General features: G+C 41.6%; 1 protein-coding gene across 3 annotated transcripts in view; it reads right to left on the reverse strand.

Moving 5' to 3' along the window:
• Positions 1-392: 392 nt before the first annotated feature.
• Positions 393-15143, reverse strand: part of PLCG2 (phospholipase C gamma 2) — a 66305-nt gene continuing 51554 nt past the window's right edge. For 2 of the 3 annotated variants that reach the window (XM_081015811.1, XM_081015812.1), the window contains exons 24-34: positions 14018-14084; positions 12146-12303; positions 11409-11511; positions 9848-10057; positions 9464-9609; positions 7789-7903; positions 6183-6347; positions 4764-4852; positions 2803-2981; positions 1724-1809; positions 393-1343 (exon numbers count right to left, since the gene is read on the reverse strand). In XM_081015811.1, the coding sequence (XP_080871937.1) occupies positions 1767-1809; positions 2803-2981; positions 4764-4852; positions 6183-6347; positions 7789-7903; positions 9464-9609; positions 9848-10057; positions 11409-11511; positions 12146-12303; positions 14018-14084 (1275 nt within the window). In that variant the 3' untranslated portion in view covers positions 393-1343; positions 1724-1766. Of the gene's footprint in view, positions 1344-1723; positions 1810-2802; positions 2982-4763; positions 4853-4937; positions 5050-6182; positions 6348-7788; positions 7904-9463; positions 9610-9847; positions 10058-11408; positions 11512-12145; positions 12304-14017; positions 14085-15143 lie in introns of those variants that run through there. The other variant, XR_013989346.1, reaches the window with a different exon arrangement.

A 15143-nucleotide genomic window follows, 5' to 3' on the forward strand; every position in this document is an offset into this window, starting at 1 on the left:
CAGAACACACTTGTACACAATTGCCTGTATTGTTGATGCCCAAATCCGGATGCGGAGTGCCACTAGTCTACACTAGGGGGCAGGGAACCACTGTTACTGGAGAACCAAAACCAAGTGATCACTTTGACATGTGAGTGGCCCTACCCATCTGTCAATCGACAGGCATTAGGCACCTCTCAAGCCGTGGTTTGAATTGAGTGCCTTTTTCTATCGCCCTGCAGGGAGGCAAAGGACACTCATCCAGCACTTTACTGTAGTTCTTTTCTGGTAAAGTATTGTTTTATTTTCTCAGTGGTTAATTTTTATCCACTATTGCTTCTTTAGTGCTGTGTCCCCCCCCCCCAAAAAAAAAGTGTTGTTGTGACATTAACTAAATCATTAGAACTACGGTGGAAGGTGACAATCTTTTATTGGAGGTTTTTAAGCAGAGATAGATGGCCATCTGTTGGGATTCTTTACCTGTGCTCCTGGACTGCAGAGGGTAGATGGCCTTGGATTCTCTGGCAACTCTACAGTTCTGTGATTCTAACCACAGTTGCAAAGGAAGAATTAGTGCACTTTTTAACTTTCAGTAACAGGCTGCAAACAAGGCATGCCTATGAGGTGAGTGGTTTGTAACTAATAAGCATAAATTCCATTAGGTAAAGCAAAGCATTTACTTGGGGTCCATTACTCACAAATCTATGGGTTACAACCCCCCCAACCCTGCCCATCTACTCTTTCTGCACTTCAAGCCTAAGGGGAGCTAAGCATCAAGTCTGTTCGTTATGCATTACATTGCAGAATAACTTGAACACTGAGCTATGGATTGAAGGATCTCCCTGCAGACTTAAGTTATACAGGATACTTTCATTCCCACTCATCTTTGCATGAGCCTACCAGAAACGTGTCTCACACATAACATATTTTTATCATGTATAGGCATTTGCCAATGCAAAAGGAGCTGCTTTTGTAAAAACTAAAACAAAGTTTTAACTGTTAGGCACCTTTTAATCTCTCAAAATAGTACAAACCCATGTAAATTTTAGTGCCAATCAGCCTTTATACACACACACGCACATACCACTGCTGTATACATACATTTAAAAATAAAATTTCTACCCAAAACATATCTGATAAGATTTTACAAGTTAATATTTCAAAAAACACACAAATCCCCCCCCCTTTGAAATCTGGCATTCATCAAGCCATTGTGTAGAAATAACCCTGCACAGTCCATAATAGCTGGTACTTTTTTCTCCCTTGCAATTTCAGCTGTGCCTTCAAAGGCAATTTACTGCAGATGATGACAACTGAGGGCAGTGGCAGACTTCTGCCAGGCAACTTTGGGAGAGTAGTTCCACCTACCAAAAGAAGCAAGAGAGAGGCCTTAGCAAAAAGGATAAAGGTGTGTTGCGGTGGGATTTGGAAAGGCTCAAAAGCACACACAGCTCTTGGAATTATGGCCATCATAAAAACAAAGGTCATACAAGTGGCACAAAATCATTGTGGAACACGTGAGCTTGGAGTTCTCAACTGATAAGCTTGCTTTACAAACATCACACATTGTTACTGACTAAGGTTTACTATACAAGCTACTCCACCCTTCAGCGTTGTTGCTTTGTACAGATTGTTCTAGTATATACAATGTAATTTTTTCCTTGTTCCCTGCCAAAAACGTATTTTTCTGACTGTTGAGCCTCCATTCTAAGCTGCGCTTCCAGAATAAATCAATGTCTCTTACCGGGTGACTTTATAAATAACGCACCAAAGGGAACCCAGTTCCTCTAGGAGTAGAATTTGCTGTTGCTGACTCTCTTCTCCCTCAGTCTGAAAAGAGGACAAAGAAAAAAAGTTAGCCTTGTGGCAGGACATGCATCTATCCAAGTCCCCTGCCTGGCCAGCATGGCATTTATATAGCAGTTGATATCTGAGGAAGTACATAATATTAAGGAAAGAAAATACTGAGAGTCATAATTGTAAACTGCTTTTTTAACATTCAAGTGGTGTATAAATATTATTAAACAGGAGGCTGTAAACTAAATCTTCACATTTATTGAACATTTGATAGTCTTAATTCCTATGTGCCACCTCCATATATGCTAGAACCGTGGCGCTGCCTTGTTCTCTAGCTTTGTAAAACTGCTGCCTTCCAGCTGGAAGACAGCCCTGTTCGTTGAGTTTGCTAGTTCAAGAAGCCAGGCCTATTTTGGCTGGGAAAATAGTTCCTAGCAGATCAAGGTGAAACAAAGGTACCGTATTTTTCGCCCTATAGGACGCACCGTCCCATAAGGCGCACCTAGTTTTTTGGGGGGGAATTAAAGGGAAAAAAATTTATCCCCCCCCCCAGGCGCGGGGCTGGGGTGGGGGAAGCCCGAGCTTCCCCCGACCCCAGCCCCCAGAACAGGCAACTCTCCGCAAGCCGTGGGAGCCCAGTGCCGGGCTCCCGCACCTTGCGGAGAGCTGTGCGAAGTCTGGGCGCGCTGAGCTCAGCGCACCCAGGCTTCAGCATGCAGGCAACTCTCCGCAAGCTGTGGGAGCCCAGTGTGGGCTCCCACAGCTTGCGGAGAGCTGCGCGAAGCCTGGAGAGCGAGAGGGGTCGGTGTGCACCGACCCCTCTCGCTCTCCAGGCTTCAGCGAAAGCCTGCATTCGCCCCATAGGACGCACACACATTTCCCCTTCATTTTTGGAGGGGGAAAAGTGTGTCCTATAGGGCGAAAAATACGGTAATTTATTGGACTCTTCCTTGTACTTCCTTTATTTATGCTATATTATCCAGGATGTTTGGGGATTTATTGGGAGCAGTGTCACCATCAAAGTACCTCCTGTTGCATGTCTCTTGATACACTTGCAGCTGACCCTCATTCTTATTGAACTCTTGCAATAAATCGTCTCGGCTGGGATTCTTTAAGTTCCGTCGGGTGTCATATAACTGATTGTTTAGCTCTGCTTGGCGTTGTCGTAGTTGCCGAAATGATGAATAGAGATCTTCTTCACCTTCCTTCAAAAGGAAAAGAAAGCCCTTCTTGCAATGCACACACCATGATCAAATCAAAGTTAAGCACTTCTGTCCCACTGGTTTTAATAAGGAATTGTTCAATATTCTTCCATTAAAGGAACTGGACTGGGTCTATATCAGGGGCCATGTTACACCTGACTGCAGAATAGTAGAATGGAAAACTCACAACAAAGTTACTAATACAAATGGGTTGGCGTCAAAGGGGTGTAAGCCAAAGGCACTTGCAGGCCCAGGCCACGCACTCCCCGCACCTCCACTCAAATGAGCTACCAGTAAAAGACACCACGCAATAAATCAAATTAGGCCACAACTTTGTCTACAAATGAAGAGGTTTGGCATAGGCAATGGGTAACCATTTACAGTTGTAGCTTGGATCCCAAACACCTTGTGAGTCTGAACGTTCTGGCTCCCAAACGCCGCAAACCAGGAAGTGAGTGTTCCGGTTTGCAAACATTCTTTGGAACCCAAACATCTGATGGGGCTTCTGTGGCTTCTGATTGGCTGCAGCAGCTTCCTGCGGCCAATCAGAAGCCGTGCGGACTTCCAGAACGGATTCTGTTCGACTTCCAAGGTACGACTGTATTTCCGGCCTGCCTGCCGGGATTCCAATAACTTACATCAAATAAGGGGACTGTCACCTAGAGGAGTGCTGAGGCCCAGGCCCACCTGGGCATATGAACAGAAGCAACTCCTTCACAAATCCCTTTAACAGGACACCCTATTTCTGGAGGGAAAGGCCAAAGATACAACACCCCCCATCTAAGACCAAGGTTGCCCAATGCCTAAACTGCCAGTTGTGATGATTGCTATGAGATAGGCAAAACCCCAGGCCATAGCCAATTCGCCTGATAGGCAAATTCCTACCCGGCTCCGAATACGGCGATCACAATTGCCATAGCAAGGCCAAATCAGAATGTAAAATGCAACAATGAGTGGATTGACAGAGCAGATCTGGGTGCTGGGGCTAGCATGGGCAACTTTAAATCCCCCAGGAATGGACTTGAGGGAAACCTGATTGCTCTGTCAGGCCCATCCCCAGTGTGTGTATCCTGCCCTCCAAGCCAGTCTGCCATTAATCAATCCAGCAGGCTGGCGCAGAGCTGGATTTCAAGTTGGAAGCTCACATTCAGCCTGGGGACAACTCCCCAACACCCAGTTCTCCAGCGCTGGCAGGGGAGGCGCTGGCCGTCCTGCAATTCTGCCCCATTGCAGACTTCCATTCATGTTTGCAATTTCCACCTATTCTCCCTTCCAGCAGCAATCACTGCTTAACATCTCATTCAATGACCTGCCAACGCTCGAAAGTGGCTTTCAAGGGCTATGTTGCAGAAAAAACTACAGCGAAAACCCATACTGGAAACAGAACTCTGCTGGAGGTTATTAGGCACTAACCCAAGAATGGTATTTATATAGCACTTTTACATACATTAGCTTGGTAAACCTTGCAACACACGGTTTGTATACGTGTGCTGATGCTCAAACAACATTGCAGTATTTTTTTATATATACTTTTAGGTGGGGGGAATGTCATTAGGATTGCAGCGTGTTGGGTGGAGCATCCTTCCTTCCCCAGATTTAATCCTGATGAACATACATCTCATGCAGTAGTTAGTTTAAGAGAAATAGCTCCTGCCAACATGAATGGAGTTCAGATCCCACCACCAATTTTGCAAATAGAGCTGCAAAGTTGGTGAGGGGACATTTGGGTGCATGGTAGGTCTCCATCCTAGTGGATGGTGGAAGTCAAACAGCTTCTGCACTTACCAGGATCTGCTGCATCTCACAATAAACCAAGAGGGAAGCCAGCTCTATATCCTCACTGTATCCATTTTTGAGAGGGACAGACCGAAAGCCTAAAGGGGTAGGATTAGAAAGGTTAACTTATAACTTCAAGGCTTCCTCAAACTCGTACACATGATGGAACAGCCTATAGCTCACCTGTTCTATTCTTGAAAGTAGAACAGAGTTTGGAGATTTACTAGGAAGCAGCAGGCAGAGCAGGAAAGACAGGGCATCATGGAGAATCGCAAGACAGTCACATGAACCAGAGCTGGAAAAAACCACAAGCTGCCACAAGGGATCTCAATTTCTGCAACAGTTCAAAAAGCAAAGTAGAATCTAAGCTAGCCAAACAATCTTTAGCAGGGATTTATTTCAGGATTCATTCCAGGTTCAGAGTGTGATGAAGACTGAAAGAATGAACTCCATCATAGCTGAAGTTTATTACTGACATAGGAATAAGCCCACTGTAGCAGGACTGATAATGCTGAGGAGGAGCTTCCCCAAGAAGAAGAAAATTCAGCCATTAAATTCACATTTCTTGCCTCCCCATCTCAAAACGGCTTAAATACTACATACAGAGCTTATTTCTTTTGCACTGAAAAAACTTGCAGATTTTCTATGGCCACTGATTTATTGCTGATTCACCATGTACAAAAGAGCATTCAAAATCTCTCATAGAGAAAAAAATATAGAGGAAAAAATATCAAGAATTCTTAATACCTGCTCTACCGTACTTTGAATAGCTGTTTGCATGTTTTATTTTGTAAAGAACCTTGTCTATAAATGATTTTAAATAAAATAAATATAAATTCAGAAAAAGGCAAGATAAAAATTTTGTTCCAGGGGTTAGGAATTATTAAGCAGTTACTTCTGTATATCTAGAGCAGCAGACTACCATGAATAAGCAAAGAATTACAGAAAGCCTAAAGAAATGAAAGATGTAGTTGCAGAATTTATCATTTAAGCACTGGATAATTAACTCCAGGTGGGGGTTTATGCATGATGAAACGCTGAGCAGTTGGCATGTCAGGAAAATCTTGACAAGGGTGAGTCAAAAGCTAGCAAGCCAGAACAGCTAAGGTTTTACTTGGTTCCAGGGCCTGGATGATCAGCATGGATATGGCAAAAAAAACCCACAACCCTCAGCTTACCACATACAGTAAGATCTAATAAAGTGTTTTATTTATATCTGTATGGTATGCACAGAGTTGAGACTCAAAGACCCCCTCCCCCAGCTTAATTCAGCAGTCACTTATGGTCAATCAATATCAGTTGAGGGAGACTTTCCTAGCTCCCCTTTTGGTGTGCAGCAAAACATGTCACCTAGGATCTGAAAGCCAAAGAAGTGTGCAAATTATCAAAACCTTTGTTCAACCTGTCAGTGTTATACTTGATATTTACCTGATTTGATTCCTTTGATGGGAAAAGTGCCATGTGCTAAGAAGTTGGGATCACTGAACATGTCTTCCTCATAGACAACGAAGCGCAGAAATGCTAGGTTGGGGTCATAGATTTCAAACTTCACTTGCTCTTGAGATGCCCAGACTGGGTTAAGGCCATTGTCATCTGTAATGAAATGAACATTTCATGATATAAAGCAAGCAACTGTGACATTCTGCTCCTCCACAGTTTGAGGCAAGTGTAGAACATTTGGAGAAGTTTAGTTGTTGTTTTTATTCTTAAGTGGGTTGGCCCATTCAAGCTTGAGCACCTCAGAAAAAGAAGAAAGCTAAACTCTTTGGAGGCTAATGTGGACTCAAATCACAGGAGCTGCAAGATGTTGGCTGAGCTAACTCAGGGGTCTCTGGTTGCAGACACAGAGTGGCAACTGCTTTTACTAATAAAGGCCAAGAAAAAGCAATTCTTAAATAATCTGGTAGCAGTATAATCTTCAGCGATGCTGATGTCAGAATATTCTCCATCCTCTTTCTCTGGGCTATCTTCAGGAATAATCAGAAGCATAGAGCAAGACAACGGCTTCTTTTGATTGATTTATTTTTTAGGAGAATGCAGTCAGAGAGAGGAAAAACAGCCAAGAAGTTGGAATTAAAAGAGTGCCAAAGAATTATAAAAAGGCAGGGGGGGACCTGACTGCCTCACTGATACACTTCTTGCAGGGAAGTTAGTGTGTGGTATTCAGTGCTAGTTGTACTCAAAGTAGACTCAATGAAATTAATACATATTACTAAGTTGGGTTCAATAATTTCAATGGGTAATTTCAAAAGTAACTTGTGCGCCATCCTGCCAAAGTTCCATTAATGTCGAGAAGAGCATCAAGTACACTGTCAATTCCCTCCAACAGAAGTGCTTAACTTTGGATAGACCATGTCCCATGTTTTCAAGAAAATGCTGAAGGCGTACTGAAGACATTCCAAGGAGTCACTTTTTCTATCCTTTGTATGTAACTAGTGGAGTTTTAAAATGATGCAGTTCTTAATATTAAACACTTGTAAAGCAGCTGCTTCTTAAGTGCTATAAAACAGTCCCTGCTCACAACCTAGTAGAGATGCTATAAAAGGAAATGGAAAGGGGAGGGGAGGGGAGGGGAGGGGAGGGGAGGGGAGAGGAGAGGAGAGGAGAGGAGAGGAGAGGAGAGGAGAGGAGAGGAGAGGAGAGGAAACATTCAAGCAGCTGTACCTTCACTGGAGCCAAGCTGGGCTTCCTCTTGCCATGATGTTCCTCCTGGGTGGCTGGAGTTGGCCACTCCTTCAACTATGCCATACCAGGTTGCAATGCTATGTAACATGATCAATTGCTCTACTTGTTTTGCTTTGTTTATGATACTGTTTATTTATTACTTATTTATGATACTGTTATTCCAGCCAAGGAACTCTATGATAGTTATTTGGCTGAGACACATAGTGATTGCCCCAAGGTTACACAGTAAGTTCTGAAGATGAATGGAGACTTGAACATGACTCTTCATGCCCTAATTCCAATGCATGACGCAACTTCTTTTATATTGTCGCAGAACCCGTATTTCCATAGAGAGTTAAGAAGTACTTACTCACAACAGTGGTCTTGAATTTACTGTTATCATATTCAGCCCCACAAATTTCTACCTCCACAAATGGGCAGGCAATACTTCTGCCAGGCTTGGGAAGATGGCGAGCTCCGATTACCTGTTTCAGACAGTTTAACTTAGTTGCTGATTTTTTTATTTTTAAATACACCCCACCTTTCCTCCAGAGATCTCAACATGGCCTACACACTTCCTCCCCTCCACGTTTTATCCTCACATCAACCCTTTGAAGTCGGTTAGGCTGCGACACAATGCCAGACCAAGTGATCTACATGGCTGAATGGGAATTTGAACCCATGTCCTACTCCAACACCAAACAGCTAAATTATGTAGGTATCTTCCCCCACCCCCCCAAAAAAACCACATTAAGTCACAACTGATTTCAACAAGTGATCCAGGCCCACCCACTGAAACCAATGTGACTTAAGAGCTCAGTTTTTGCTGTGAGCATCTTATTACTTTGATAGCGGATCCAGCCAAACAGACCTTCAAGATTATGCCACCAATATACTTCATGTTAGGACTTAATCGTCAGGACAATGAGAATGACCTACCGTATTTTTTGCTTTATAAGACTCACTTTTTCCCTCCTAAAAAGTAAGGGGAAATGTGTGTGCGTCTTATGGAGCGAATGCAGGCTGCGCAGCTATCACAGAAGCCAGAACAGCAAGAGGGATTGCTGCTTTCACTGCACAGCGATCCCTCTTGCTGTTCTGGCTTCTGAGATTCAGAATATATTTTTTCTTGTTTTCCTCCTCCAAAAACTAGGTGCGTCTTGTGGTCTGGTGCGTCTTATAGAGCGAAAAATACGGTATATTATTTTATGAAGTGACAGAATTCGTTTAGCTTTTCTTTCTTCTAAGACATTTTCTTCTAAACTCTGTTTTAGCAAATTTGTGGCAGAAATCCCTTATCTAAATAGATAGGTAGCTAGGTAATCTGACTCAACCTTCTCAAGCCCAGGAAGACCAAAAAAATATTGCCAAATACATATGCAACAGCAGGACAAGACTGTTTCTGTCTTCAGGAGATCAAGGGCAATGAACTCACAAGCAAGCACTGTTTGACACTGGGAAGGAACATGTGCCCTATGGGTGGGGTGCGCCACCAAACAGGCTACTGGTAGATACAACACAAAGACCCTGTCCCCTTCCATGGAAGAGCTCCTTTCCACAAGGCATCTCTCCTGGAAGTTACAGACTGCTGAGTCTGCAGAAGTACTGCTGAAAACAAAGTAAACATACTTTTACAGATGAGGACTTCAATCAGTTAATCTGAAAGACTGCCTCCTTCCCTACAAACCCTCTCAGGTGCCTTCTTGGCTTTCCTTCACCTTAATAGACAAGTGGAGTGGTGGCCTGGGAGAGGGCAAGCTCTAGGGCAGCCCCTAGGCTATGGAACTCCCTCTTCACAGAAAAGCAAACCTTCATTAAACAGCTTCCAGTCAGTGCTGAAGACCCACCTCTTTACCATGGCTATGGACACTTGAGATTTATATTTTTGGGATCCACATTATTTTTGGTACTGTAGGTTGTTTTAAATATGGTTTTTGTGTTGTAGTCCACCCTGTGACCTTAGGGTGAAGGGTGGGTAATAATTTAATTAATTAATTAATTAATTAATAATCAATTTGCTTAAAAAAATAATCATCATCATTTACCCTCACTGTCAAAATCATCTGTAGTTTCTTCTTGGATTCATTTGGCACCGGGTCATACGCCTCACTCCTCATGCTTTCTGGCTGCAGTACATAGCCAGTCCGTCCATTAAGGGAAAACAAGGCATGATTCATTTGCATGTATTTATCTAGAGAAAGAATTAAAAGATGTGTTAGCCAGATTTCCTACGTTAATAAATCTAAAGGGATTAGAAAAACATCAAATAATAAAAACAAGTGGTATCACACTTTCCCCAAATGCATGAATTCAGCAATTCAGGATGTATGAATAAAGCAATTACGCAGGATACCATGGAAGGAAAGAGGTGCTTACTTATAAAGTGGTGGGTGGGTTGAGAAATGGGTAAAATCTTGTGAGATTTTTACCTGGTGTCTGGAAATTAAGAGCCACCATCTGTGATCCACAAAACCAGAAACGAAAAGGATCATAATTTGAGGAATCTACTCTCTGCCCTTTTGGGTATATTCGTGTCAGTCCCTTCTGATTATATTTTAGTAGATCAGCAGGCTTCTGCTTGACAATGCCTTCTGCTTTGGTCTCCACAAAGGAACGGATTTCTTTGTAATCAGGATTTTCTGCAAAAGAGAGAGGTGGGAAGAAGCCACTCATTAATATATGCCTTCACTGAGGCTTTGTAATATTGATGGCAAGTTTCATTGTCCCTTGACTAAATATGCTTCTCCAAGTGATGGCCAATGTTTTTGGCACTGGTGCTACATCAAGTCCAAACAATGGTTCCAGGACACATTATAATCTGCATTCAGCCCTTTACACCTTGTGCAGCTTTGACTCTGGTCTAAGTAAGCCAGAGAACAGGATGCAGCAAAGTGGCAGGGAAGCAGGCAAATTTGCTTAAGCCCACGCTGAAACGTAATTTTAATCATGTATTTTTAAAATGCAGGCTTCATTTATAGCTTGATAAATTTTATGTATCCTTGTTTTTAACATTCAGTTTTATACATATATCTAATGAATGTTTTGTAACACATTCAAAAGTTTTTTTGTCAATTAAGCAGTGTATAAACTTCTGAGATATATGTACAGACTTAAAAAATAAAGAAATTAGCAATACTTATGATTTTATAATTTTATGAAGTTTCAATTATGTGGCTTTTAAAAAAAAGAGTTGGCAGTCTATATGTAAGCCAATTCCCTGAGTTTTGCAACTCTTGCAATGCACTGTCGGGCAACCAAATAATGGAAATTAACGAATGGTTACATTGAAGAGGGCTAGCTTAATTTTCAGTGGCTCCTACTGAGTGCTATGAAATAAGGGAAGCAGGTTACTACAATTTGAAAGGACTGTCAACAGGTCATACAACCTGCTCAGAAAATGGGACCACTGGGTGTGAAGGGCAGCCTAAGAACCCACTCTAATGATGTCTTCAAGCATACCCATTTATCCTATCCTACACAAGCATGAAGGGCTATCAATGCAAGCCACTCTCCCTGACACTGGGTGGCCTAGCCTAATCCCTCTGATACTTGCCACTAACCTCAAAAAGGTCATCCAGAGAATTACATTGCCTCAAAGTCTGAACCTGCTCTTAAGAGGCCTCTGGAGATAAAGATTCATTAATAGCATTAGGCACCCAGCTTTCATGCTCAGCCACTATTGCAGTTAGAAATGTCTAAATCTTCGGTTGCAACTTTTAACCATTATTTTTAATCCTGCCCCAACCAAGCAAGCAATGAATAACTGAATCTCATACGTCACATGTTTTTGGAGACTGGTTAAGTTTTTCCCCAGTGTTCCATTCTTCACACTAAGCCAACCAAACTCGCTCTTTCTCTCTCACTCCTCAGGCATCTAAACCTCCTTTGAATATTTGTTGCTATTCTCTAGACACATCCTAGTATACTCTTTGATCATGTCTAGCAATCTAGCAGATGAAGAGTTCAAATTCATAATTAAAAATACATTACCTAGGTTGTCCTTTGTTTTGCTCGTGGGTATGCAATATACCACCAAATCAGACAATTCCATGGCAATTAACTGCTTCTTCTCCCAGAACACCCTGAAATTTTCCTGAGGATTTAACACAGTTAAAACATTAGTCCAGGGCAGTCATCTCCACTGAGATCACTCAGCTGGTGTCAAAGAAACAGAAAATTGTGAAATCTAATTTTTAACTTTAATTTTGTCTCTGCACACCCCCTTTATCCCTGCTCGCTCTCTGTGCCCAAAATGCAGTGATGTTGAAACAAGGGCGTGAATTCAACTAACTGGCTCTGCTAGTGAAGCCCTGCACAAGGACTTCCCGACTTTCCATGTATGAATTCTGGCTTTCAGGTTCTGTGTGGGGGGTTTTTTTTGTTTTTTTAAGAAAAAACATTTTGGCAGTGCAGGGCCAAAAAAACCTGAACTTACACCACAAAAAAATTCTTGCTTTGATTGCATAATCACACTTTGAGGTATTATTTTCAAGTTAAAACTTGCATGATATTGGCACATAAAGCAAAACACAAAGGTGCGTATTATGCTTTCATGATATTGGAAATATGGCATGATATAGAATTTAAAAAATGGTGATGATATAGGCTTCTCTCAAAGCCCTTTTGCTTGCAAGGGAATCAGATTGTTACTGGTCCTTCAGCCTTTGCTCAAATCAAAATCACTCTTATTAAAAATTAAGTGCTGGAAATTATGGCTTCTGTAGTACCTCTTCAGTAGTTTTCGTTGTGATTTCCCTGACACTTTGATACCATACAAATAGCTCTTCCACCTTTTCTGTTGCAAATTCAACAGGAGCATCTTCAAGATTCTTGGGTTCCAGGATAAAGACAAAAGACTTTCCATGTTTTCCCTGTGTCATTTTTACTATTGGAAATCCAAAACAATAAATCATATGTACATAATAAACACATCTTAAGATATCAAATAGCACTTGAGAGAAGTTTGCACGAGATCCTGGTAGGATCCCATTAATCAGTGAAAACTTACATTTATTACAAAACAGTAATTTAAAAGCCTCAGCATTCTTCAACTGCTCTATAGTATGCTTTGATTCACATGAGAGCAGCTGAAGTATTGGGGTACCTTAAAGACTGACAATTTCATTTATAACATAAGCTTTAATGGACCAGAGTTCACTACACCACATGGCATAATAAATTTGGCATTATCGATTTGTAGTTTATTTATCATGGCTTATTATTATTTTTTAGATTTCTATACCACTCTTCACCCGAGGATCACAGGGTTTTACAGTATAAAAACACAGAAATACACAACATAGTAACAAATGAAAATGATACCCTCCCTATCCCACAATTTAAAAGACCATAGATTGCTTAATTAGCCAAAGGCCTGGGAGAAGAGGAATGTTTTGCCTGATGCCTAGGAGAGCATTCTACAAGCGTGTAGCTACCACAGAAAAGATCTGTTCTCATGTTGCCACCCTCCAGACCTCTCATGGAAGTGGCACATGAAAAAGGGCCTGAGATGATGATCACCATAATCTGTTAGACTTTCAGTTGCCACAAGACGCCAGTAGTTGTTTTCATACCTTTTCAAATTTTATCTTAATGCTTTGGGGACCATACACTTCTTCAGTGTACAACCTCAGTTGTCCAAGAATATTTTTAAGTGGCAAAAAGGCAACAATACCAGCTTCTTCTGCCTTACAGAAACACTCTACCATTTTGTGAACCTTTTGAGTGCATTTTTATTTGAGGTTGTGCCCTCCCCATTCTTTTCTGAGCATGCATTAAATCCATCCTTTTAAAAGAGTACATCTGTTCCCTCTCACCTCCAAATCCGCATCCCCCCTCCAAAATTATACTTGGATAAGAAATTGCAGTATTGCCCTTCAGAAGACAACTTGTCATTCAAAAATTAAAATACAGTTCAGATATATTGGGGGTGATAATAGGTAAAGGTACCCCTGACCATTAGGTCCATTAGGTCCGGGTCATGTGGCCAGCATGACTAAGCCGCTTCTGGCGAATCAGAGCAGCACACGGAAACGCCGTTTACCTTCCCACCGGAGCAGTACCTATTATAAATGTATGTTTTGCACTTTGACGTGCTTTCAAACTGCTAGGTTGGCAGGAGCAGGGACCGAGCAATGGGAGCTCACCCCGCCATGGGGACTCAAACCGCCGACCTTCTGATCGGCAAGTCCTAGGCTCCGTGGTCTAACCCACAGTGCCACCCGCATCCCCGAGGGTGATAATACAGACAGACTAAAACTGAGCAATCAATGTTATGTTAAAGGATATATATATCTAAAAAATATGTCCAATAATTTCACAGTGGCTGTGGCAAAGTTTCTTTCAGTAGTTATACGAATCAAAGATCAACATACCCACGACTAAACAAATATTGCTTCAGTCTCCCTTCCCTAGGGGGTTGTCTGTATGAATCTGTATTTTATTCTGAATCCATGTTATGGGTCATTGGACCGCAATAAAGATTATATATATATTGGAATAAAAAATAGGTAGACTTGACAAACTGTTCCCTCTCTCACACACACACATACACAAGCTACTTTACATGTAAGGAGTCAGGAAGTCAGAAGGATACATACCAACGTTATACTTATTGAGATCCAAAATACCCCGGCATAATGAGCCTAAAGGATTGTCCTCAATTATCTGAAATGAAAAGATTTATTATGTTTGAAGTTGGTTGTTTTGCCCCCTTTATCAAATGTCCTTGGAATGTAAAAATGAATTCATTAAATTCCCAGGACCAATGCTTAAAAAATGATATTCATTCCTGAAGTGTATGGGTTTCCTGTCACTAGCAACCATAAAAAATTAAACTGCTTGGTGACAATAAGATCAAGGAAGTGCACTTAGTACTATCAAAGCTAGTAATTATTAACATTTTAATAGTTGCCTTCCTTGAAATTCATTGGCAGAGCTGGAAAGCTTTTCAGAAGATCAGGTTCTCCTTTCTGAGACCATTGCAGATTTTCAACGCTCCATTACGTTCTTAACCAGTACAGCTAAGCATCCTTTACCCAGTTTGATAATCTTATCCTCTGGGCACTGGCATAAGTAACACTGAACGCCAATATTTTTATTTATTTATTTATTTATTTACTTACTTACTTATAAAAGTATATATCACAGGAAGCAAAATACCTCTCAAAAGGCTCTGTGCATTCACACACAGCTCATGCCTATGCTTCCTTATTAAAGTCAGGATTTTTGGCTAAGCATTGCACATGAACTTTAGATCTGCATTGCCATGCCAGGAGCTGTAGCAACACTACTGCTCCCAACACTGCTGGGGTAAAGGAAGAAACATGGGCTCCCCTCATGTTAACCTGGCAGCACCAGAAGGTGAAAGTTAAGTCCAGCCTCATTTACCACAGCAAAGGCATGAGTTCCCCTAAGATCTTTCCAGGCCAGTTTCTGCATAAAATTTAGCGCCTATTCAGGCATGCAATCACACCTGTTTAGGCAGAGCTGAATTTCTGATTTTATTGTTTTAACTGCTGCGTGAAGTGTTTAAGAGTTTCTAATTCTCATGTTTTCTAATAGATCATTTTATTGTATGGTTTAATTGAGGCTGCTTTAATGCCCCAATGGAATTGTTACTGTGTGCTTTAATTATGTATTGATTTTATAGTTTTAAACTGCTTGGAAGCCATACTGAGTGCTGGAGGGAAGTCTGCTCCCGGTTGCAAGGTCCATTTCCACCTG

This window comes from Podarcis pityusensis, assembly GCF_964106645.2.
Source record: "Podarcis pityusensis genome assembly, chromosome: 8".
Taxonomy (NCBI): Eukaryota; Metazoa; Chordata; class Lepidosauria; order Squamata; family Lacertidae; genus Podarcis; species Podarcis pityusensis.